We start from the raw sequence: 26,293 nt of genomic DNA, 5'->3' as shown, positions 1-26,293 counted from the left end.
GTTGATTAAATCTGCTGATATTTGCTGATTTTGATATATTTTTAGTTCATGGTACATTTTTTCAAAAAAGGTCTCCCAGTTAGTAAATTATAATGCAGCTCTAGAGCAGGGTTATTCTGGGCTTGGACTGGAGCGACTAAGGCTGCACTGCCAGTTAATCAAAGTATTTCTCATTGCATGTCTTCTGGAGGCTGCTAACAACAAAATGTAAAACACAAACATTAATTAAAACAAACAGACAAAATGAAATCCATCAGAAAAGTAGTTATTCTGAAAATCACTGGGGTTACTGAGAAAGGTAAGAGCTGAAACACTCACTGCATGTCTAAGTTGTCCGCCCCACATATGCTAAATATACATAACACATGCTAAATAGTGCAGTTTGTTTCAATCCACTTTCTAACTGGATCTTGCCAGTTCACACAGTAAAATCCTGTTGGAAAGTGGACTGAAACAGCATTATTTACGGCGTGTGATCACAACCTATAAAAACACAACACTGACACACCCATTCCCCTCTGGCAAGTGCTGCGGGTGGACATTCGAAGCCCTTTGAGCAGACTCCCGCGTCTCCCGCCCTTGCTCAACGTGCTTCGTAGCGCGCGTCGCAGCCAATAGGATGGAAGGGTAGGCGGGGCGAGAGGAACGCGGGAAGCGGTTGGGCAGGAGGCGGGGACTTGGACAGGACAGCTTTGTTGCAAATTTGATCTCTCCGCGCGCGGGAAAAAAAGGGGGTTGGGGGGAGAGAAAAAGCGACCCGCCAACTGTCGAGTCAAAATACACGGAACGTTCCATCCGCGTCTGGTGGGCGCGTGGCGAGCCTGGCTTTTTCCGAACGCACCGTCCACCACCCGGCCGGCCCTTCGACCTCTGCTCGGTGCCCCGCCTGGACCTCGCTGGCTCATTCCTCCTGCCTTCTTTTCTCTCCCCTGACCTCTTGGGGTCTCGAAGGCAAGCTGGGACGCATCGTTGCCGGCTTCTCCTTCCATGGAGAACTTCCAGAAAGTGGAGAAGATCGGGGAGGGGACATACGGCGTGGTCTATAAAGCGAAGAACAAAGTCACCGGCGAGGTGGTGGCGCTGAAGAAAATCCGCCTGGATACGTGAGTTCCGAGCCACTCTCCCCCTTATGGACCACCCAGCCCTTCAAAACCAGGCAGAAACCCGGCAGGGTGGGGGGAGGCTAGCCTAGCCTCTGCTGTCTGAAGCGGCTGGGAGGGAGCAGAAAGAATAATCTGACCCTCTCTTTGGCGCCCATGAATGGCTCTTAGTGTGTGTTTCTCTTCAAGCATTTGACAAAGGGCTTTGACTCCCTAAAGTTTGTGCAAGCATAAATTTGTTTGTTTGGAAGGCGCTGCACGGCAGCTATTATTCCCCCCTCCCTTCTAATGAATGGCTGGGTGACGCCGAGCAAAGGGACCTGGGAAAAGTGCGTGCGTGTGTGTGTAATCCGAGCCTGCTAGCTTGGTCCTTCCTCCGCCTGCAGACCGGAGCATGTCTTCTGCGCCCCTGCTTGTTCCTCGAGACTGACTTCTCCTGCGAGAGGAGGAGGGTCCCTTCTCTCCTCGCCGCCCTCTAGCGCTTGCTGAAGTCCTAGGAAAGTGATTCGAGGGCGATAAGAGCCGTCTGCGTGTTCTGTTTTAATAAGATGATGATTTTCCATAAGTGGAAATGCCGGGTTGCCCCAGGGCAGGGTGCTGGAAGTTTTTAAACACGTAGATGGCGATGAAAACGGAATGAGGCCTTTGCGAAGAGGGGTAAAGAAGAGAGCGGGAAGGAAATCCCGAGGCTGTTTAGCTGCATAGGGAGAGATTGCCTATCTTTATGCTCGATGTATACATTTAATGGGCTGCTGTAGAAAGCCAGCTGATTTTTTGCGTGTGGGATGAATGGCAATAGAAAAATTGGGCATGGCGAGTGACAAACGGGAGTTTAGGTTCCCTGTTACTGCGCATCACAAGCTGCTTCTGAAACCTCTGGGGAGATGTTAAATTTCCTCCCTCATTGAACAGTTTGGATTGTTGACTGAAAAGAAGAGCAGCTCTGAGCATGTGCAGAGTGACTTTCCATCCATCTCTGAGCCACTATTGAAAATTTCCATAGATCTAAAATTAGGAGCTAGGCCAGCCTTTTCCAAGCGAATGGAGCTTTTTCCAAGTAAATGTCAGCATACACTGTTGGCGAGAGAGAACCTTGCAACGATCCAGTAGTTCCTACCCCCACTGTGTTTTTCTAATGTAGGTTGTTATCTAAGCAAGGACTCTGCTTGTTCCATTTGCTATTGTTTTATTGGGTGTGGAACAATTGCCTGATGCTGGAACCTTGGATAGCAAAACAAGGTCTAACTGTATACATTTGGAAAACCTGGCTGTAGCTAGCCTTTATGGAATCCATTCCAAAGTAATGTGTAAATACCGGTAGCTCTAAGGGATAAATGGGGAGCTCAAACTCATTGGTGGATTTTTGCAATGCAGGCTGAAGTCTATATTGTAAGGCAGCTATTGAACTCCATATGTGTGGTGGTGGGAAAGCACTCTGCATAAACATGATCTTTATTACTGTTTGTCATCTCAGTTGGTTTAGTGGCTGCTGAACCCTGTGCATTCTTATATTGCAGTGGAACTAAAATTTGTCTAGGTGAAATCCACCCAGTATCTTTTTTTGTTACTAAGTTAACTTGAAGGGTCAGCCTGCACAATACATTTTTTAATGAGTGCAGTATGGAGAACCTGGATCTAGCTCATTTCCCCTGCAATCACACAGAAGCGGCAGGAAACGTCATTTTTAAATTGGTTTGGGACTGCTGCATGGGGGGGCACCTGCTCCCCACATGCCATTTTCATGGGCCAGAACAGCCCCATTGGGGAATTATTTGCATAATTTCGGAGCTGTTCAAACACCTGGCTTGTTTTTTTAAAAATGTGCAGTGAACTCAGCTTATTAAAAAACTATTTTGTACTGCGATCCCAGAAACTAAGGGTATGCAGCTATCTATAGTGAACCAAAATATGAGTTTAGGAATAGGTAATCTTTTCAGTTAACAGCTGAATATGCATTGTTATACAGAAAGAGATCACAGCTGAAAAATACAGAATTGGTTTCATAGTTGAAATCAATGAGGACTTCACTGGTGTTGCTAATAGATTAATTAGCTGCATTTAGAAATAGCTGTCCCATTGGAAGAGGTGTGTGGCTCTGTCCACACTATTTGCTGTAGTTGTGTCTGGTAAAACGAGAGGAAACCGACTCTGTTGACAATATGTAGTTTTACAACACTGTTTATGCTTCTTATGGTTCTGCCCGTTTGCTTTTAATTTTTTAAGTTACTAGTCTTTGTAGTTGTGAATATGACATTGCAAGCATGGTATATTTGATTGTTTCAGTAGCTGGAGTACAAATATCAAGCGCCCCCCCCCCCCTTACTGCATTGAGGTCTTATGATTTTAACAAACAGTATTGTTGGATGTTTGGTAATTACTAAGCATTTCCAGGGTTCTTGATCATCAGATGTGGTAAGATGATGCTTGTGACTCCACTCAAAAGTTTAGTATTGATCGGCATATATGCACAGACAATTTATATGCAAAGTCATCTTACATTTCTAGCTGAGGTATGCAACAGTGCTGTCAACAAACAGTAGCTTCCATTGAAGTAGATACTAATAGCATTTTGTGCAGGTGAAAAAAGGAGGCTGGTTTTGGCTAATCCCTGGTATTCATTCTGGGTGCCTGTTAAACTCCTCTGACACAGCTGGAAGGCACAATAAGCTCTGTGGGAAGGAGTTAGGAAAGTTAATATCTGCAAACGATAATCTGCCTGTACTTAGATGGACCCTACCCCATTGGTGGAAAAGCCCTGGGTGCCAGGAATGCTCCTCTGTCTGCTTGATAACATCCAGTCTAACTGTAGAGGAATGCTAATCTGGAAGCCCCTGAGCAAAACCACAATACTGTATGTCTTTGTTGAGTGGCTGTCCATATTATATTGCTCAATTTTGTACCTCTTAGCATCCATGGAGTAAAGCCGTGGCTAGCTCAGTATTGCAGCCTAAACCTTGCCCCTTCTCTCCTTGTCTTCCCTCTTTGCTTACAGGGAGACGGAAGGTGTTCCAAGCACAGCTATCCGGGAGATCTCTCTGCTCAAGGAACTTAACCACCCCAACATCGTCAAGTAAGTAGTTGGAGGAATCCTGTAGAGATTGGATTCATTTACAAGAATACAGTTCTGCATCTTCCACCTATCAACTATACTTCGGAAAGTCCAGTCTAACTACACCTGAGGTTTTCCATTTGTTGTCCCTGGGACTTTCAGCCAGATATCAGCTGTGAGTTCTCAAAGGAATCTTAGGTCCCAAGTGCAAGGAGTACCCAGTGTGGGTTGGGACTGTGGAGAGATCTTAAATGCCACCCTCACCAAGTGCCATTTTCCTGACTTGAAATATCCCTAGAGGGATGCTGTTAGCTTTGGGTGGGGAGGGGGCTAAATGCTGACTGATGGGATACACATGGGTTTCCCCAGTGGGAAAAATAACAACCCCAGGGCTGTTTTAGGATGGGAAAATAGCACAGAGGGAAAAGCTGAAGCCCCATCTCCCTGTGTGCTGCAGTTCCAGATTGAATAGAGAGGGTCCCACAGACCTGGGGCTTGAATTCTCAGTGTAAGTTTGCAGCTGATATCTTAAAGTTATCAGGGAACCCAGATGCACACTGTAGAAAAGCCTAACATGTTGCTAGCCCCATAGAGATCATGTCACCCATCCAGTGTACTATATCTGATATTGGCCAAGTCCAGAAAAGTCAGTCAGAAAAGGGACAGATCTTGGCCAGTAATTTGATTTCTGCTAATCTCAGTTCTGCAAGGGCTTCTTGAACATCCCTAGTCTCTTCCTTGAGGATAGGAACTTGGCAGTCATTAGGGCATTAGCCATATTTTGCTTCAGCATTTCCTTATTAAACTTTTATTCTTTTTGTTTGTTCTTCTGCCCCTTTCCTCGGTTTCCCAGGTTGCTGGATGTGATCCACACGGAGAACAAACTGTACTTGGTCTTTGAATTTCTGAATCAGGACCTCAAGAAGTTCATGGATTCTTCGACTTCTATCAGTGGTGTAGAGTTGCCCCTTATCAAGGTGACCAACTACAGGGAGAAAATAAAGTTATTCTTGGGCCCCGGACGTGCTAATCACAGGAGAACAAATGTGCTCCCACCTGCACAGGCTTCTCTCATTTACTTCAGCTTTGAGGATGGCTTGTGTGCAGAATGGAATGCACACACAGAGGGCTGACGCTGCCTTTGAAGTAGACGAGGAAGTTCCTGTTCCTGCAAGAGCTACTGTGAGCACATTCAGGCCACCCACGCATGCATGCATATCAGTAGGCATGAATAAAAGCTTGGTCTGGCTTGCTTTTGAATCACACTTAGATATCGCTCTGGATGGAGTTCATATGGCTTCATGATATTTTCACCTTGGTCTCCCTTTATGGATAGCATCAAACCTACTGAGATCTGTGTGACCCAGTGGACTGAAGATCATTCCACTGAGCCCTATAACACTCCTCTTTTGTGGCTGCAGTGTTACCTTGACTTGTGCTTTCACATTTCTAATGCTTATGACTATGACAAAAAACAACAACCTAATCTCTGCCATGATTCTTTTCAGACAACTCAAAAACTAAAGGCAAATGTTAAAAAAAAGCCCAAATAAGCCAATCAAACACTGAATAAGCCAATAAACCGAGCCCCTTTTGGCCACTTGGGACCTCTGAGTATAGCCACTTAGGATGATTCAGAGTTCTGGCACATATGACCTAAATCCCCTCCCATCGTTACATTTATTTTTTTAAATGCCATGATGAACTAAAGATAATTATGGGAATGGATTCAGGGTTAATGAATCATCTTCAGAGGCTACAGCCAAAACACAGGTGACTGGAGGGTGCTTGGGTTGGTACCATCAGCTCTTTAAGTCAAAGTTATGTCTGTAAGAGGCAGTTTTTTGGTTTGTGCAGCTATTATTTCTCAACTCTCTTGTACCTCTCCGTAGAGCTACCTGTTCCAGCTTCTGCAAGGTCTTGCCTTCTGCCACTCACATCGTGTGCTCCACCGTGACCTCAAACCACAGAACCTGCTGATCAATGCTGAGGGAGCAATAAAACTGGCTGACTTTGGGCTTGCCCGAGCATTTGGCGTGCCAGTGCGAACCTATACCCATGAGGTGAGCATCTTCAAGCTTCTTCCTGCATGAGCTGTAGTCTGTTGTCTGATTGATTTGTGGGCTTTCCACATAACCACCTTTCAAAAAAAATTTCATCCTTGTTATCAAGTTGGTTGCCTTGTTACCCAAAAGCTGATAGGATTCATGGGATGGCACATAGGGTGACTTTCCCCCCATATCTACAACACAGAGATCTCCGCAACAACCTGGCCTAGAATTTTGAATCTAGTCTGAGACTGCTGATTTTTCACATTCTGTTCCTCAAATAGAATCATCTCACAACCTGTAGGTTAGAGTGGAGTTCTGTAAGCTATGTCTTTTTCATATGTGTGAATGAATGAATAATCCAGAAGCCATCAGGGCTTGTCATTAAGAAGCTGTGATTGAGAGAGAGGGTACACAACTATGAGAAAGAGAGCAAGCTGTGCTCATATTTCATGAAAGCATCAGCAAACTTAATGCTGTGAAGTAGCTTGGAAATTAAAAGTGCTGTTTTGTTAAGATCTGGAACGTAAAGGTAGTGTTCTAGTAGCCCAGGATGGTGATTTTTGGGGTGTTATTTTTGTGTGTATGTGCTTGCCAGGGTCTGGCCTGCTTAACTTCCGAGACTGGGCTTGCCTGGGTCAGGGCTCCATGATTTGATGCCCATTTTCAATTGTTGGTAGTTGGGGAGGAAAATGCTGTTTTGTTTTAAAATATGTTTTTTGGGAGGAGGAGGGGAAGGAAGAAAGGACGTAGACTGTATTCAAAATAACTTGTGACCTTGACCAGGGAAAGATCTATCCAGCTGTTAAGATCTTCTTCCCGGCCTATACTCTCTGTGCCCCTGCCTGCAGAGAGTAACAGTGAAAAGCTTGTTATCTAATCGTTACACAGGTAGGACAGGTGAGAAGTGAATTATCGTTATGTTTTACCCCAGGTGGTGACCCTCTGGTATCGGGCTCCAGAAATTCTACTTGGTTGCAAATATTACTCAACAGCTGTAGACATCTGGAGTCTGGGTTGCATCTTTGCAGAAATGGTATGTATACTTTAGGGAAATGGAAGAGGTATTGGGAAGCAAAGTGGTCATGGGCAGGCTGTGGTACAGGGCAGAAAACCTATGGGTTTATATGGGCAGAAAACCTATGGGTTTATCGTTCTGAAGTTTCCAGTTTCTAACAAAGTTCTACCTTTGGACCAATAATCTTGGAGAAGGAGTGAAGATGTGAATCCATTACTGTTTGGCTACCCCTGTGGTAGACTATAAAGGAAATCTGGAAAGACATACTCACTTGAAAGTGAAACTCACACACAGGAAAGCGTAATGTATATACACCTAAACCAGGCCCATTACTTTACTGATCTAGGTTTTTTTCTTGGGAGGGAGGAGGTTACTTTTCTATGTTGCATCGCATCTCTCCCCGCATCCCCATTATGCCATTTTAAAAAAAGTATGTAAAAAGTCTGGTTGGTTTCTCTTACAGGGCTTAGCTACTATAGGTCAGAACTCAGCTTTTTTCCCTGGTCAGTTCCGCAGGGCCTGTAAGACAACCCTCTTCCAGCTGGCCTATAACTAGCTGGTACAAGAAACCAAGTGTGGTTATACTAGAATTCTGCTGTCCCTAATGTTTTAAATGGTTTAAATGTCTTAAAATTTTAAATGTATTAATTATTTTAACTGTTTTTATGCTTAAATCTTATTTATATGAAATTTTGTGTTGTGAGCCGCCCTGAGCCACTTGTTGGGAAGGGCGGGATATAAATCATAAAATAAATAAATAAATAAGAAAGATCTGTGGAAGATGCCTGCCTGATATCCTAGATGTCAGTCAAAGCTGACAACTGGACCAGAGGGACCATTGGTCTGGCTCGGGGCAAATACACCTTTATGTGCCGCAGAGCTGGAAAGTCCCTTCAATCGTTGAAAGAGCAGGCTTTGCACACAACCCTGCTTTGTAACTCAGTAGCTGTTACACAAGTACATCAGTAAAACAATTTAAAATTCTACCCATAAACGTGAAATGTGTAACAATTTTTTTTTTAAAAAAACGCAGCTTGAATGGAGTCACATAGATATTGCCTGGAACATTTTAATGCTGTAAGCTCAGTGATGCTCCAGTGTGTGTTGGCTGTCAGAAGGCTTTTGAATCTTCATTCATGGATTTCTGTGTGTGAAGCAGCGGTCAGGCCAGATAAAACGCTCCCCACTTCATTGCCTTGTGAAGACCTGCTGATGAGAATCAGTTGACTTGTGGGGGAGGAAGCAGCTTATGTCATCACCTTTCCCTGGAGCAGAAGCCTTCACAGAATTGGGAAGGGGGAAACAGACAAGATCTGTTGTGGGCTGCCTTCTGAGGCCTGAACCATGGCTTTGGGAAGGCTGCTTCCTTCCCTGTGGGCTGTGTGGGTATTCTTGAATTCCAAATAACTGTCACATGCAGAAGGCTGTGCGTCAGCCAGGGAGCTGGAGCTATGGAATGATTTCCATGGGAGCTTTCTGGTCTAACATTCCTTTCCTGGAAATCTATATAACCTTCTGTGAGCTGGAACACCCTGCAGTATTTGTTTGGCAAAGAGGGTTACCTGCACCCTTTGACACATTTATCATTATTAAAAATATAGAGATACTTGTTTTTGCTGCTTTTCTGTAGAAAGGTGCTCAAAGTGACCTACAAAATTAAAGCAGTATAAATATTTAGTCTATAAAGTCAGTACAAGAAATCAGGCCTGGCTCTGTATGTCAGTTTAGAAAATTGGGAAGCCTCTGCTGCTATAGTTCCCCACATGCTGGAATGCCCTGCCCATTGATACTTTTCCATCTTTCACAAGAAATAGAAAGTATGTGTATTTTAGTTTACATTTGGCAGGTCTCTGTGGTGTGTTTAGTGCTTGACTTTTTTGTGAGGTATAACTGAGGGGTTTATATGTGAGGCATTTTTCGGTATTTTTATTTTTAAAAACCACTTTGGGTGTCCCTAAAACAACCTAGCCTAAAATATTTTAAAATTAATCTGAATTCAAGAGGTAGCAACAGTAAATTCAATAACCAGGGAAAGCCTGTAGATATAAAAAGCCCTTGCTTTTTATTTCTACAGTTAGGCAGAGGGGTGGTTTTAGGTAGACCTTCCAGGCATAGAGTATGAACTACACAGGAAAAAAGGGCTGCTTGGAGCCTGAATTGATTGGGATCAATTGATCATGTCTCTGTGGTAGCAAACAGGCCTTGCATGAAGCAGGTCTCAAATCTGACCCCTGGCATCTCCATTTAAAAGGATCTTGGCTAGCAAAGTTGGGAAAGATCTTTTTCTGCTTGAGAATGTGGAGAGCTGTTGCCAGTTTGAGTAAACAGTACTGATCTAGATGGACTCTGAAATGTTTGCCTTACCTCACTTAATGGAGATCATGGCATAAGATTCTATTACAGCATGGTGTAGCAGTTAAGAGTGTGGGACTAGGACCTGAGAGCGCTGGGTTTAAATCCCCATACTGCTATGGAAGCTTGCTGAGTGACTTTTGATCAGTCGCTCCCTTTCAGCTTAATTTACCTTACAGAGTGGTTGTGAGGACAAAATGAAGGAAGGTGAAATGATGTTGTAAGCCACTTTGGGTCCCCTTTGTGGAGAAAAATATCTCAAATAAAAATTGAAAGGTGTGAAGGGATTGGTCATTTAAGGTTCTGTGGGTAACCAGTGCCACTTTGCATCATGTCCAGAAGCAAACTGAAAGCAAGGAGAGATGAGCATAAATCAGAGTGGCTCATTCTTTGTTTGCTGAAGCATTTTGAAGGCCAGCCCCACATAGAACACATTATAGTAGTCTGGCTGGCAGGTTACTAGGACATGGATTAGAGCAGCTCTGGTTTTATTGGAGAGGTAGGTGCATGTGCATATCCTTAAGAGTGACATTGCTAGGAAACAACTGCTTTGTGTGTGAATGGGGGCACTAATAAATTAGAGCATTTGAATTTGGATTCCTCGTATCTGTTTGAGCCTCTAAGCGATATGGTTGAATCTGGTTAGGCATAGATGTATGTCTCTTGTCTCTTTCATGTCATTGTGTCATTGAGCAAGTGAATATCTCTGAATCTCTTTCTCCTCTGTAAAGGAGACTTTAAAAATGAATTCAGTGATGCTTGGAAAGATAGGCACCTTTGCACACTAAAGTGTTGGATAACTGGCAAACATTGGTAAAATTCCTCCCAGCTCTGCTTTACCTTTGGGTATGTGGGAACATAGTCATTTTATATCTGCAGTGAATGTAAGAAGGGATGGCTGGATAAAGCATTAAACCCATGGCCCTGATTTGTCTTTCTCCTCCTGAATAGATCACCCGTAGAGCTCTTTTCCCAGGGGACTCAGAAATTGACCAGCTGTTCCGCATCTTCCGCACATTGGGCACTCCGGATGAGACTGTGTGGCCTGGTGTCACATCCATGCCTGACTATAAACCCAGCTTCCCCAAGTGGGCTCGGCAGGATTTCAGTAAGGTGGTACCACCCCTGGATGAGGAGGGCAGGAAACTTCTGGCGGTGAGTATTTAGGCAGTATGAAGAAGGGAAAAGAGGCCTTCAGTTTTGAGGAAGCAAAATACAGTATTAAGTTTGTGCATAACTTAGTGGAATGGGAGTGCTCAGGGAGTGCTCACTATGCTAACTTCCCCAGGTTCCAGTGTTTTCTGTAGCCAGAAAAGATGGATTGCATAGATTATGTGAATGAAGCGTATTTGCATATGTTTCCTTCAGTTGGCTGCTGGAATCCAATTCAAATACTGAGCATACAATTCTCAAATGCAAGAGAAAGATGCATTTCTGTCTCCAGGGGGCCTGCAGTTGTCCCAAGAGAAGGACATGAGGGTGCTAAAACCCTGCTTCCAAAGAATGTGGCTTCTGCTTGGGTTCTAGAGTAAGGTTGGGAGGAGCACAGTGCTGTCACATTGCTGAAGGTAAGCAGGTCTGGATTTGGTCATTGCCTGGATAACAGATCTGTATAAGATGCCTTTGGGTTCTTTGGGTGGAAGAAAGGGAAGATTAGAAAATGGCATGAATAACTCTGATTTCTCAAATGTCTCTAGAGATGGGAAAGCCTGGGGGGGGGGAAATGGAAAAATTGGGAGAACGGGGTTTTTTGCCCTCTTTTTCTGCAGCTTTTTTTTTAAAAAAATGATGGGATATTTTCTTTTACAACGATAAATAACATACTTATGGCTAGATGTTCGTATATTTAAAACTCCAATATTATTTCTAAAAACTATGTAACATGAAGACTTTTATGTAAGACTGTAAATTATCAAATCATTGTAATCACAGTACATTGAGAATAAGCAAATGCTGGAATACAATTCAAATACTGAGGATACAATTCTCAAATGAACGCGAAAGATGCATTTCTGTCTAGTAGGGGGCACCGCAGTTGTCCCAAGAGATGAAAAAAGGCTTCAGTATCCATTTTGTTTGTGGGCTTCATCTTGTTGGTATAGTTGGTGGATCTGTTTTGTCCCCTCAGCTGTTTGTTTTATGGAGTAGGAGAATTAAAATAGATAAAATAATGTTCTTGGTTTTATGTTGGCAGTTAATTTGGTTTTTATTATGGTTGGGTTTTTTGCCTGCTATCATAAACTGGCAAAAGATGTTCTTTATAGTTCAGGTGTTCTTTACATTTCAAGACCATGTAATTCATTTGTAACGAAAAAAAATGTAAACAAGTAAATTCAGTTTGTTATTATTTTCTAAATAAGGTGTGCTTTACTATATCAAACATGACGTTTTTATGTCATCAATATATGCACACTGCATTTTATGTTCCCAGAGTAACAAAAGTGACTTTATCTGTAAAGAGTACTAATATTGCATTTTTTCAATTTTTTTAAAAATGTCTTTTTTCTGGAAAATGTTTTTTCCCTTGCCTTCAAAATTTTTGGAAATTGTTCTTCTAAATGTGTCCAGACATCATTTGCAATATGTCATCCTTACCTTTTGCATCCTTTTGGTCTAAAAGTTTACCATTTTATTTTTTTAAAGAGAACTGAACTTCTCTGCCTCTGGTTCTGTGTAGTGTAGTCACAGAGTAATCACTCTGGTGGTGGTGTACTCATAGTCCCTCACATAGGTTAGGTTACCCATTTTACTTTTTAAAAACCCATGATGTGCATAGATGCATCTTTGACCATTCAGATTCTGTGCTTAGCAGGTTAAGGTGGTGTTGGGTGACCATGCAAAAACTGTTTGTGGCTGAAGGAGCACGAAGACAAAAAATGCATTTCTTTTGCATTTCATGTCATGATGCTTTCCTCAAGTGTTACAAGATAGTTTTCTATAGTAAAATCAAACATGGTTTTGTTAGGTACTGAGCATGAGTTGTCCCGCAAGTTCCACTTCTCCAGAATCTAGCAGTCTTTAGGCAGCAACATAAAATCATATTCTTGAGAGTTGCCACTGTGCAGTGGCAATTTTGCCTATCCTGAACACTTGTTGGTTTCGCTCATACTTAACTCATTTTCTTGCTGTTTTCTTCAGCAATGTCATTTTTTTGTGTTGCTTGCAGTCTTTCTGCCTTTGGTGGTCAATTAAGGTGTTCAACCACATTTGTGTTCCCCAATGAAGTCAAATATTTATCTCCAATAAGTCTTCCTTCGAAGTCCCCGAAAACAAAAAATGTTGGTTGTCCATTTCTGTTTCCTGTGCATTCCTGTAACTTTTCCCTCTTCATTCTTTAGCAAATGTTGCATTATGACCCCAATAAAAGGATCTCTGCAAAGACTGCACTCAACCATCCCTTCTTCCGTGATGTTACCAAAGCTGTGCCGCATCTTCGCTTGTGAGACAGGATCATGGCGTGCTGTGGATTCTGCAATGTGCCCCTTTTTTGGACCACACCAGTTGCTTGCACTTAACTTCCCAGCTAAGAGCTGCATGGAGTACTGGAGGTCGAGTTTGCCATAGCCTTTGCCTTTTTGGAGTTTTACACCCGGATTCTCTTAAGGTACTGAGGTTGGTGATCCAAACTCACTTTGCATGAGGAGAGATGAGACTCCAGATCCATCAACTGCAGAAACTCAAATTGAAGGGATATCTTTTTTTATTCAGCTTTTTAAAAATTCCCAGTGAATTTTGTTCCTCTTTTTTGTTACAGTGTCTACTGCACTGAGCATATCACAATGCACCTCTTTTGCTGCTGCTTCGTCAACAGGATGGCCCAGAGCTGAGCCTCTAGTGGCAGTCAGCACACTTCAACTTGTGTGCAAGGTTGAACTTACCTTTGTTCCAGCAAGCAACTTTCTGATTCAGACAAAATTAGCATTAGGTTTTAAATATAGGATTGGAGTCTGGTTAGTAGAGTACTACCTTCCCGGTGCTAGCAAAATTTTCCCTTCCATGTGATGTTTTCAGTGAAATTTAGGCACTTAACTGTTCACTGTTCATGAATAGGAAGGAATTTTACTCTAGGGCTAAGGGCCTTTTTGCAACATTCATTTTGCACCAACAATGGGTTAGCTCAGCAGTTTTTTCCTGATGGTAGTTTATGATGGTCACTGGCTGAGGCACAGAAGAAAGCTTCAGAAAAATAGCTTGACTGCCAAATTCATCCTCTTGCAATTATCAGCTGGCTTTATAACCCAGTCAGCTAAAAGCTGCTTCATAAAATTCTTTTTGACAGATGCACCAAATACTTAAAAGGAAATTGCCACAATGTTTACTAGGGAGAAAAGGAGACAGACATATCCTACTAGTATTCTGTCCACTTCTAAGAACTTACTGACCAGTGTCTGGTGCTTGCATTTAACAATGAGTTGGCAGATCTTTCCTTATGCTTCTGGTCATATTAAGACTGGATGGAGCAATATTGCCATAAATCTGACTGCCATGTTTCTCCATTTCATACTTGTTACGAATCTGTCTTTTCACAGTTGATCATCTCATTCATTTTTCTGAAATACGTTTTCTGTAAATAACCAGCCTCCTGGCCAGGGGAAGCCTGCACAGTTGTTCTAGCTTCAAGCAAAATATTGTTCAAATGTAGACTCTTTTAAAAAAAGAAAATTGTTTTTGCATTTGAAATTAAGGTTTGTGAAGATAAAGGCATAACATTTCAAACTGCTTCTTTCTCTCTCTCTGCTAGGTGAGAGAGATCTAATTAGCAGTTGCCAGAATAATACAATTATCTATTTTCAGCTAGGAAGTTTGCATTGTAAACACAAGGGTCTAACTCTTTAAGAGCTGAAATGTCAAAATCTCTTTCACTGCACCCCTTTGTATCTGGAGGACATTTGAACTCTTCTGGTTATTGAATTAAAATGCAATGCAGAATGTAAATTGACTTGCAATCCAACATTCAGTTATAGTAGAAAGGCTAAATCCTGAAGCAGGAAATTATGATTGATCTGTGACAAATTCTGTAGAATCTAAACAAAACTGCAGACCTTCTCAGTAAATACTGCAATGTATGTACAATTTAAGGCCATTGTAAAGTGAGGAACAGATTGTATTTTATTTTAAAGGATGATTTTGGCATATTTTGCAAAAAGATTCTCTCCATGTGTTAAGAGGGTGCAGTCTGGGTATCCCTATTCAATTCAGTGAGGATCGGGAACTGGGCTGTTTTTTACCCCCTTATTAATACGTAGTGTTTATTCTTGGGTGAAGTGTCCACTGTTTCTTGCATGAATAGAAACATACTTGTATTGATCCTTCATGTATGTTTAAGAATCCTTATCTGTTTTCTCTATGGACAAACGTGTCAGGGCAGAATACAAAAATGACTAATATGTATAGGTTGTCTCTCAGTAACTTGGACGTTTCAGATCCAGTAACAGTTTAAAAATGCCAGCATCAACCAGCAACATATAATTACAAAGACTTTAAAATCAGAAGGGGTTTTCTTAACCATATTATCTACATGCAATATTTGGACTCATGATTCCCACCCCACCCCCACACACATACTTTTGTATTGGAAGAATTTCTATATTTATAAGGCTTGTTAGTTTTAAAGCAGATTTCTGGATTTGTATAAAACTTGTTAGTCTAAGCACCTTGAAGTTTTTTTAAAATAAGAAAAACTATATTTTTGTCTTTTTCTTTGTGGTAACTCTCTTACAGATATTTCTAAAATATTGCAAAATTAGTATATAAATCATTAAAATATTTTTTAGTTTTAATGTGTGGCTTTCTCCTGAAACAGAAGTTCTAAACAGTTCTTTCATCACATTCAGTAAATGCAGGTAAGCTGAGCAAAAAACCCCATTTCTCTCTAAACCATTGTTCATATTGTTGGGTGGGCTTACACCATTTTAAGTTCTGAGTCCTACAGTGCAATCTCTGGAGTTATTCCAGTATATGTGCATTACTTTCAGTAGGCTTAGACTGGAATAACTGCATGGGATTGCACTGTTGCTAATCTTCTATTCCCCCTTTCCAACCAAGAAGAAATTTTATAATCCCCACCCAAAGTGTAATGGGTGGGTTTTGAGTTATGTTTTATTCATATATTATTAACTTATTGTTGTATTTTAACTGTTTTACCGTGACTGTGATCCACCCTGAGCCCATATGGGAAAGGGCGGAATATAAATCAACCTAATAAATAAATAATCCCGCTACAGAATTTGGGATGTTGTAGCCAAAAGCCCTGATGCTGTTGACATCAAATATATACAAATTTGGTTAGCTTGTAACTAAACGCTACTGTGGGTTTAATGCAGTGATCTCAAATGACTTGAGGTGATTGGGAGGGTGGTATGTACCCTGCAGAGGGTGGGCTATGCTCTAGAGCAGTGGCCCCCAACCTTTTTGGCACCAAGGACCAGTTTTGTGAAGGGCAATCTTTCCACGGACCAGTTAGGGGGGGCCATGGTTTCAGGATGATACAATTGTGCACTTTATTTCTATTACACTGTAATATATAATGAAATAACTATACAGCTCACAGCCTAGTTGCTAACAGGCCATGGACTGGTACTGGTCCATGGCCCAGGGGTTAGGGACCCCTGCTCTAGAGAATGAAGGGTCCTAATTCCACAACCATAAAAGTACTAGCCTGACAGTTGTCTACAAAGCTGATTTCCTGGTAACGTTTGGTGGTACGGCTTTCATCAGAGTGGTGACAGCTGCTCATATTGGACAATGCATAAATCTAATGGATCCCTTTCCCTCTTGCTAAAAGGTAAAATGCAAGCATGTTATTTCATGCTGGTGCAAGTGGAAAATATAAGTCTTTTAAAAATTACCCGGTGAATATTTTGTACAGATGTGAGAAAAGAAACCATCCAATGTTGTCTCTATATTGCAAATAAAGGAGAAGCAAACAAGGGAGAAAAATGCATTGGGGGGGGCGGGGGAGAATGAAACTGGTTCCTGCAACCCATGTCTGTATTTTAATCAACACTTTTTAGGCTGAGCCACAGGCTGAGCAATGTAACGGTGTAGTGTAATGTGTGCTGCTGTATATCCCTGTACTGCAGTTTATTATTACAGCCAACTTGTATTATGTTCTTGTTATTTCAGATGGTTTATAGCAGGGGTGTCAAACATGCAGCCCAGGGGCTGAATCAGGCCCCCAAGCAACTGACTGTCATCTGCTTCCTTCTCCCTCTCTCTTGCTTTCTTTTGCATAACAGCTTGCTTTGCAAGGTTTGCTTAATTGCATAAGAGCCACAGAGCAAAGCCTCTATTTTTTCCATTGGCTGAGGCTCCTCCCTTGGGGAAGAAGGGGGAGTGGTATAGCTTGCTTTGCCAACCCCTCTCAATCGCATAGCAGAACTGAGCTAAGCCTCTCTTGTTGGATGAGGCTCCTCCCTCTCCTGGTCCCCCAGGGAAGGAAGGAAAGAGCCAGAGCTTGCTTTCCTCCTTTCCCTGGATTCCATGGCAGAAATACAAAGAAAACACCTTTAAGACCAACGAGTGCTAATGTTTTAAGCATGTTTTAATTTTTAAAAAAATCTTAAATTGTGTTTGTGTCCATTATAAAGTTTATATATCTGTTACCTAATCTTAAATAGGTACACAAATGGCTCGGCCTGATAAGGTCTCATTTATGTCAGATCCAGCCCTCATAACAAGTGAGTTTGATACCCCTGGTTTATAGGGCCTTACATCTCCTGATAGTGGCTTTGGAAACCCATGTGCCTGATATTTGCTGCAAAATACATTCTAGATAGAAACTCCATTATAATATCCTACAGTATGTTAGCAAGATACATAGAACTGCATATGATAGACTGATAGTTTGTCAACTCATGTATCTTAATTTTACCTGAAATCACCCACCCATGTTGAAATCAGGTTGCACAGAAAAAATGGTATCAGTTGTATGCAAAGCATAGTACAGGCTGTAGTTGAATTGATACCCCTGTTTATTTTGGCTAAGTTTAACTTTGCAACCAAAGTGTTACAATGGTGAGATGGTGAAATTATTATATCACTTCGAACTAGGAGGGATGCCACTTTTGAAAGTATAAGGCAGCTTGCAACTAGAGACAAGTACTTTTGGCAGAAAAAGTCCTAGACGAGCTTTTTACTTGGATGCTGGTTTATTGTATGCTTTGAAGTTTTAAAAAGTGCTATTCCTACTTAGTCTGTAATGGTACGGTCCATTCTGTTACCTCATTTTGCTATTTGGGTAGACCCAGGCCTGTTTCATTTTTATTTTGTCCTTGATGCAAGGACCTCCTAACAGCTTACATCATCTTGCTGCAACTTCTTGACTATCTTTGAGGGTAGATTAGGCTAAGAAAAGGTGATTGGGAGAAGATCACCCAGTGGATTTCATGACTGGATTAGAACCCTGCTTGAGGATCCCCAATAATTGCTTGTCTGACAAGTGAATTACATTGCGGACTCCTTTGAAGGCAGGGTGCTTTCCACTCCATTCACTAGCATGCAGGCATCTTGTATTGACAGCATAAAACAGATTCCCAATTGAAACACACAGAGATAATGGGCTACTAGCCTAATTTTTTCTATAGTAACGCCAGCGACTCTTTCCAAAGTATAGATTTAGAACTATAACTGCTGAAGGACAGCTGCTTAAGCACATCCTACTGTGTGGAGATCAGCCGCTAGCTAGTTAGGAAGGAGTCCTGCCATTTCAGAGGTACCATTTTATTATGCCTGGAGAAGGAACTCGGGCGGAGTAGCAATTTGAATCCAGGCCTCCAGTAGTCTTGACAGGTTAATTACTAAAGCATCATACGTGCTCTTTTTTAATCGCGTCAAGCCACCGTGGGAGCCACTTTTTAGTTAAAATGTAGCAGTAAGTGGACGGCGCCCAAGTTTTAAAAGGTAGAGAAACTCGGGTTCCGTCAGCAGCCCATCGAGCGTATTTCCCAGTTCAGGCCTGTACCTCCGTAAGAGCTGCCGCCCCGTACCCAATCATCTCTTTAACATAGGCAGCCATCCCTCATCCAACGCCGCCACCGTTAATGGGGTCAAAGGTCACAGCTCCCAGAGGTTTCCTTTTCTCTCCCTACACTGCCATTCAAGTCTTAGGACTCTTCTCACAGGCCAGAGGCAATAGCGTGACAATTGATTGGCCAGAGCAGTTCGGGTTATGCCCGCCCACTCGCTTGTCAATCTTTCCCTGCCCCTTGCTAGGAGACATAGACGATATTTGGCCGGGGATTGGGTAGAAGCTACTGAAATCCCGGTTGTGACTGGTTAGATATGGAAGGCGGCCCCACCCTTTTTCGGTCACCTTATTTGTTGTTTATCAAACTTCTTCACTCGGCGATATTTCGATTGGTGGATGCACTCGTCGCTTAACGAAATACCCGTCTCGGGTCTTAGCTAGGTGCCTTTTAATTGGCTAGCCTGACTTCTCTGTCCCATTGGTGAAACAGCTACTGCCCGTCCTTTCCATCGCCGCGTTCCAATTAGTCCGACAGGGCAAGGGTGCGGTTTCGAAAAAGCCGATTGGTCGAGAGGGCGTGCCCGCGCTCCAGGTGCCCAACACCAATTGGTTCGGAACTCATTTTCGCTCCTCCTTCCGGCACAGAGGTGGGTTTGGTTGAGGTAGTTTGTTTGTGTGTGAGAGAGTAGGGGGGCTGGGAAGGGGGGAGCAAGAGTCGCCTCAGGTACCTGGCGGGGGAGGGGGTGGCCCTGGGTGGTAGTGGCTGGTCGGGGCTACTGGAGGGTGTGTCTCCGCGGCGGCTTGGGGGCTCCCCTGGACTGGCCGTTGCCTAGTTACCTGGTGGTGGGTGAGAAAACCTCCCCCCCCCCCCCTTGGCTAAGAAGGGGTGGGGAAGGAATTGGGTTTGGCGGGTCGTCTTTTGTGGCTCTGCGTGGTGTGGGGGAAACAGGCTGTCGGAGTGGATTGGGTCGGTGCCCTGGAGGACGGAGGCCTGGGGGAATGAGGTGGGGCCTGACCCTATGATCTAGGCGAGTTGCGTTTTCAGGCAGCTGAACGAGACTAGTGAGGAGGTGTGGAAGACCCACATAAGGTGGGAAAGTGGAAATAGGGTGAGGGTGGGAGGCTATTCCTGACATTGTGCTTTGCCTCTCCATGGACTGGATTAGTGAGGGATGTGGTTTAGGTCAGCAGGAATGTGTTTCGGAATGGTGGGGTTTATCCCTAGTGTGCTTACTAATTGTGTGCATTGCTCGATTCGAGGTAGAGGGCAGTGGAGTTATTAAGACTGTCTGGCTTTTCAGCGCAAACGAAGGTGTTGTGGAGCCTGGGACATTATGAGCAGTGGTATTGTCTGACAGGTATCTAGGTTGATGGTAAGCTTGATGCTGTGGTTATCTTTTGGGTTGATGTCTGGATAACCTTACCATATGTGCTCCTTATTCTAATGGCTGCTTCAGTCTCTGTGGAATAGATATTGTGCTTTCGGAGTCTCTTGTTTTTAGCTGTGAAATCTGGGTTTGGTGACAATGTGATAGAGAATTTTATCAAATACCTCTCTTCAACCACCACTATCGAGTAGTTGTTTGGTGAAGCTGCAGTTACCCTGATTTTTGGTGGTCATAGAAAGATCAGAGAGAGTATTGACCTGTTGAAAGAGTTGTCCTGTTGAAATGGTAGTTAAACGTTAATTCTTTCTGTAAAATGCTGAAGCTTCCATTTTTTCCCCCTTAGGTTGTCCAGTTGATCAAGACATCTGTATTTTTAAAGGTTTGATTTTTGTGTTTTTTATTAGAAAGCCACCCATTTTGTAATTAGCATTCATAAGGAATTTAGGATTTTGCTTAGCACTGCTTTCTTGTTGGGTATGCCTTCTGCTAATCCTTGTTGGGCTTGAGTTTTCTGCTAATCCTTGCAACTGTCCCTCAGATGTTTTACAGATGGGCAAGTTAGAAAGTTTTTTGGGTTTTTTTGCTGTAAGGGTTTTGTAACCTGTTGTTTTTATTGCATTTTTACATTGTATATTATAATAATTGTATTAACACATCTGATTGTATTAAAATGCATTAGTGTAAGGCAAGCTGACTAGAGAAGCAGAATATGGGAAACCAGGACTCCTTGGTGACATTGTAGGGGAACATGAGCATAGATTACTAGTTGGATATTTTTAATTTGTCCTATACCCTAAAACATTGTTTTTAAAAAAAAATAAAGTCACAATAGGGATATGACATTTTCTTGCCGCCATCGTGTAACAAAATTAAAACTGGTTGTGTGTACTGAGCCAGGTAAGGGAGAGTCAGTTTGGTGTAGTGGGTGTGCGGACTTTTATCTGGGAGAACCGGGTTTGATTCCCCACTCCTCCACTTGCACCTGCTGGAATGGCCTTGGGTCAGCCATAGCTCTGGCAGAGGTTGTCCTTGAAAGGGCAGCTGCTGTGAGAGTCCTCTCAGCCCCACCCACCTCACAAGGTGTCTGTTGTGCGGGAGGAAGATAAAGGAGATTGTGAGCCACTCTGAGACTGAGTTTTGGAGTGGAGGGCAGGATATAAATCCAATATCTTCATCTTCAATGGCTGTTTCCAAGTACAAGGTTATAGTGTTTTAAATACTTTGTAATAAGTGTGTTGTACTTGTGAAATCACTAGTGGGACTGAGAGGACAAGGGGGAGGATATGAATCATGGAAATCATGTTGCAGAGGGTTATGAGGTCATTCAGTGTAGACCTGTCATAGTCTGTTTGATCCAGATGGAAATATGCCAAGTGATAAGCCTTCTATTGTTTACTGATGGTACATTGTCTTTCCTGATTTTCAGGAGGAAGTGACCTCTTCCTAAATTTAGGGTTTGTATTTTTTTTTTAAAAAAAAAATTACTAACCACTGGTATGATGTGCTATTGCCTGCTTCTTGGAAGAAGGCTTCTAACTTTATATTGTAAAATAATTGATCAAGCATGTTAGATGACATACAGGCCATCTCTGTCAGTGTTTGAGCTCTTAAAAGGGCAGCAAAATCCCATTGCAGCATTACGTTCTAAAAACTATTGTTATTAAGTAACATTAATGAAATCAAGGAACTCTTCCTAGCGGTAAAGCTACTGTGCATAGGCATTTTTGGTATTAATATAATTTGTCTTCTGTAATGAAAGTTCAGCTTTTTTCAGCTGGTATTTGCTTTGTGCATCTGAAATGCATGAGCATAAGATCTTATGCTGCAGTAAATCTATTAGGTTTTTAAACAGCACAAATATGTCAATTTTGGAACTATATTTTTAGTGAGACACTCTCAGTTCTATACAGTTAAACTTCGTGATGGTGAGGGAATTATTTTGCTGCTGTTCTGTTTCACAGTGTTCTATCACTGTGTGGTTGCTTATTTGTATTTAGCAGGTATTGAGTGAAAGAAAAGGACATATAGATATTTTGAATACCAAATTTCATTTGTATCCCATTGTAATTTCTCTTTAAAGATAAAATTGTATTCTTGATATTCAAATTTTGTTGTGCAAAGTGGCATTAATATTTTTCTATATGTGGATACTTCTGATTATTACTGTCTATGGGCATTGTGTATAAGGTGGATATGATAGCTCCAAGAATGTTTTTAATAATCAGTTTTCCTAAAAATGCAACAATATTAGCTTGCTTCAACAAAAGCTCTCTTTACATGCCACAGATCTCCTTCCTGCTTTATGAAAAGTTTGTGTTAATTGTACACCATTTTGCTTATTTGTAAAAAAGTTTGGGACCCAGAAAATATTTGAAAAAAATGGAAAGGTTCTCCGTATTCATCTTGGAAAATTATCTAGCACTGGCTTTTCACAGGAGAGCAAAGCAAGGTTTTAAATAAAATCATAAGTAGTCTTGACTGCAATGTCATGTCCAGCTTGTGAGCTTCCTTGGGGCATTTTTCTGTCCACTATTGTGTGTTTGGACCTGCCAGGTCAGTTCTTAGGACCACTTAGCAATAATGGAGTATTTGATTGTGGCTGCTGGATGACCCACTTCATACATCCAGAGCAGTTTTTGCCTTGCACTTGTGGATACTTTGGAATACATGACCGTTATCTTTGACTTGTCTAAAACATTGGAATTCCACCCCCCAAAAAAATAAAATAAAGGGCATATCTACATAACAAACTGGCTTGGTTTAAAACATGTTCCCTCTCCTTAGGGAAATCTTGGAATTGTTGTTCTAAGATGGAAGGTAGGGCTTTTAAACAGAATTGTGAGCACACTGACAATTCTTAAGAGTTCTTTCAGGGGAGACCAAAGCAATGTCATTGCTATAGGACTAATATAAATGTCATTTTAAAAAGTCTTTCACCTGTCTCCAGGAAAGCACTCTAGGGAAAAACCATCCATGGTGTGTGTGGGAATTCCTCAGAGCCTGGCAGCCATCAAGAATATTCTTATGCCACTGTTCAGATTTTCCTGACTGGAGGTTCCCTCAAAAAAGGCTTCTTGGCTGACCTTTGACAATGAGCTTGAATAGATTTGTAATACGTATAACATAACTGTCTCTGAATAAGGCTTATCATATATGTTGTCTCTTTTAAGTCTTCCTTATTCTGGAGGCTTTGAGCATAACAGTAACATTATTTTGAACATAATTTGTTAATCCTTGTAACATAGTAGCCTATCCAAACCAAAGGAAGTTTGTATTGCTGCAGATATATGCTCAGACTTGAGCTTTGAATGTCATTTTGCCATAAATGTGGGATGGTTACTGAAGTGTACTTGCTGCTAATTCACACATGGTGCACATATAATAGGTGTTCTTCCTTGGGGGTTGCATTGGCTATAGGAAAGATGATAATCTGTTATGTAGCCAATTAAGCCATTTAAAAGTTTGTCATAACCAGGCTTTACAAATTCATTGTGGGTACTGGAGCATTTGCAAAACACAGTCACTGATAATCAGAAGTTGAACTGCTATTATGAAAAAGCGTTGTATGCTAGTCAGATGTTCATGTTAAAAAGGGTCTGAAGTTAGTATCAGTACTAGTCCAAATAGGGGGGGGGGGGATATTATTTATTTATTTAAGATTTGTATCCCGCCCTTCCCACTAGTGGCTATTATTATGCTAGTGAGCTTGATATTCGATGATGGATGGAAAAACAGGCCCATTTTGTTTACATCAATGGGCTATGTGTTATGGGAGGGGATTGGAGGTAGAACTATAGCTGTCCTCTTGAGTCCTTCCTCAAGTACTGGTTGCTACCTTAAATGAGGTATGGATTATTTAATGGATTCAGGAGCAGTGATCTTTTTTAAAGTTCATATGTGTGTGTTGCTTATTGTACATGCAGGCCATCAAGGTATGTACACCTCAGTAGTTTTAAAACTTACATACCCCATTTTCCTGGAACGTTGGTCGTAAGATACCAGGCCTGCACATGTTGTTCTGCATGTCTTTATATTATGTCTAGGTCATGTAAACATGCAGGCTTGGGTGGGTGAAGTTGAACTGGGCCCTGAGATACAGAATGAGGTACAATCCCTCAGCACAGAGTGGGACAAAATATTTCTAAGGCAGGCATTGAGGGGAGATTTTAATCTTTGATAAATGCTGTTCTCCAGAACAGGAAAATGCTCACTCTACCTTGCTGGTAGCAATATAGCAGAAACAGGCATCCTTGTTGGTCCAAATGCTTAAAAATGCTTTAAAAATGAAATGGCTACCTACCTTTGAAGATACTGCTAGGCCAGCAAACAAGAGGAGGGGGAAAGGGTTGTACTGTCCAGATACACTGGGAACAAGTAAAATCCCAGCAGCTCTGTCAGTACCTCAAAGGGATCACCTCAAGCTCAGCTGGTATATGAGAAAAAGTAACAGGCATGGCAGGCATGTAAGCTTGGGTAGGTGAAGTTGAACTGGGCCCTTTCTTCTGCCATTGTCTTAGGGGCTCACCTTGGTTGTTTGGGCAGAAGACCCACCTTGCATGCTAAGTAAAATGGTTGGTGTGAGCAATGCTTCGATATAAATTTAGCAGCAGTACAATCTGCAGGCCTTGTGTGTTGAGTGCAAGCCATTTAATGTTAACATCTGGAAAGTCTTATCACAGATATCAGTGACTGAAAGACTACATGTGTAACTGTTGAGAATATAGCGTATTCTCACACAGTTAAATATTGGTGAGAAAGTCATAGTCTTTTAAGTTTTATAGTAGAGTTAATTGTTATGGTGTCTGACATAAGGATATCCTGGATAGTATCATATCTGAATCTTAAACAACATATTGTTGATATGGTGGGTTCTAAAGATCAACCATATGGTGATTCAGTTAACTGTCTTTTTGTACCATCATTTTGTTAACTGTTGAAATACTAAAGACTCTCAAGGCAACAGGCCAAAAAGATTAAACTGAGTTGTGTGTACATGGGAAAAAAATCAGGATAAATATCTCCTCTTTGCTTTTTTATTTGTTAATGCCACTTGCTCCCTGTGACTGATGTTATGTCCCTGCTAAACTGAACTTCCCAGCTTGCTCTTCCAGTAATTAAAGATTGTCCATTCAAGTTTAGAACAATAGGATGGGGGTAAACTTGTAATCTCACATCTCCTAGGTTTGTCCTTGAATTGGTGCAGGCAGACCCAATTCAAATAAGGCTGCTTGTAACTGTTCCATTGAACTATTTGTGTTTGGACACAAAAGTAAAGGGGGTAAAGACTTAACTTCTGTGTAAAGGCTTGCTTGTTACAGACCTTGGGAACCTCCAGTATTTGGAAGTGGGGCACCAGAAGATTCCTGAAAGTGGACATTAGCTGCGGTGGTAGCTATTTGTTGCAGTTTGAGTTTGGCTAGAGATATGAAGGCTTAGGAGAAACCATGGGAAAGGTATAAATGCTGCGTTTATATTAAAGCAGTAGAATAAGTTTAGGTTTGATAAGAATGTCCATTTTCTGGAAATTTGGTGACTCGTATTAGATGGCACGGGGGCATCCTATATGGCTGGCAGTTCAGTGGCAGCTTTGACATAGAGTTGAGCTAGGGGTATTGATGATTATAATTTCTGTAGCATTTCTCTGCTATAAAAGATGCTTTACAATTTGTAGCTTATTTTATGTAGTGATTTTCACACCAAAAGGATAACATTGTAAGGTTTATTAGAATTTCTTGGAATAGGTTGTAGTTATCTGAGTGAGTTCCCAGATGGGAGTTCTGAAAAAGAGGCTGCAACTAAGTGGAGACAGTTCTGGCCTACATTTTAGTAATGCTGAGTATTCATGCCAAAGTATTAGCAAACCAGACTGGTTATCTTTCCAAGGAGGCACACTGACTGACGCTATTATTATTTATTTATTTATTTATTTATTTATTTATTACTTTGCATTTATATCCCGCCCTCTCCGCAAGCGGACTCAGGGCGGCTACTTATTAGGTCACTTTCTGCATGTGGTTAATCAGCACTACTTGGATGTCATCACCTGTCACGATCAGCCCCCGTAAATACCTGAATCATCTCAAGTACCCATCATTCTGGGGTTTTCCTTTTTGTAATGACATTTACATACCACCTGTTGCTGTTGTATCTCTGCTGCCTTCAGTTAGTCTCCATGATTCTTTGCCCTTACTATGGTAAGCACAGCTGGTGTCTGAGAAGTGTCTTTCTCTCCCCACCCCCCACCCATGAGATTAGTTGTTAAGATTGTTTACTGAGTAATATACAGTTCATAGAAGTGCCTCAGTGGAGCAAAAGCAGCTGCTTTTAATTTTTTTATTCAGTCCTACATGAAGCAGAAGGGAAGGCTGGT

The 26,293-nt window shown here is 41.9% G+C and overlaps 2 protein-coding genes across 3 annotated transcripts in view; both read left to right on the top strand.

Moving 5' to 3' along the window:
* The first annotated feature begins 656 nt into the window (after positions 1–656).
* On the top strand, positions 657–15,347 carry CDK2 (cyclin dependent kinase 2). The gene is made up of 7 exons (XM_060252730.1): positions 657–1,103; positions 4,093–4,170; positions 5,003–5,126; positions 6,042–6,212; positions 7,132–7,233; positions 10,519–10,722; positions 12,906–15,347. Exons 1-7 carry the CDS (start codon positions 988–990, stop codon positions 13,008–13,010), a joined length of 900 nt encoding a protein of 299 aa, XP_060108713.1. The 5' UTR covers positions 657–987; the 3' UTR covers positions 13,011–15,347.
* A 3,691-nt stretch (positions 15,348–19,038) lies between these two features.
* The window catches only part of RAB5B (RAB5B, member RAS oncogene family), a 31,799-nt gene continuing 24,544 nt past the window's right edge, over positions 19,039–26,293 (top strand). Inside the window, exon 1 of one of the 2 annotated variants that reach the window (XM_060253350.1) lies at positions 19,039–19,182. The gene's annotated coding sequence lies outside the window, so the exon portion shown is untranslated. The other variant, XM_060253351.1, reaches the window with a different exon arrangement.

Source organism: Heteronotia binoei, chromosome 13 (assembly GCF_032191835.1).
Source record: "Heteronotia binoei isolate CCM8104 ecotype False Entrance Well chromosome 13, APGP_CSIRO_Hbin_v1, whole genome shotgun sequence".
Lineage (NCBI taxonomy): Eukaryota > Metazoa > Chordata > Lepidosauria > Squamata > Gekkonidae > Heteronotia > Heteronotia binoei.
The sequence above is the reverse complement of the archived record's forward strand: the minus strand, read 5'-3'. Positions and strand labels throughout refer to the sequence as shown.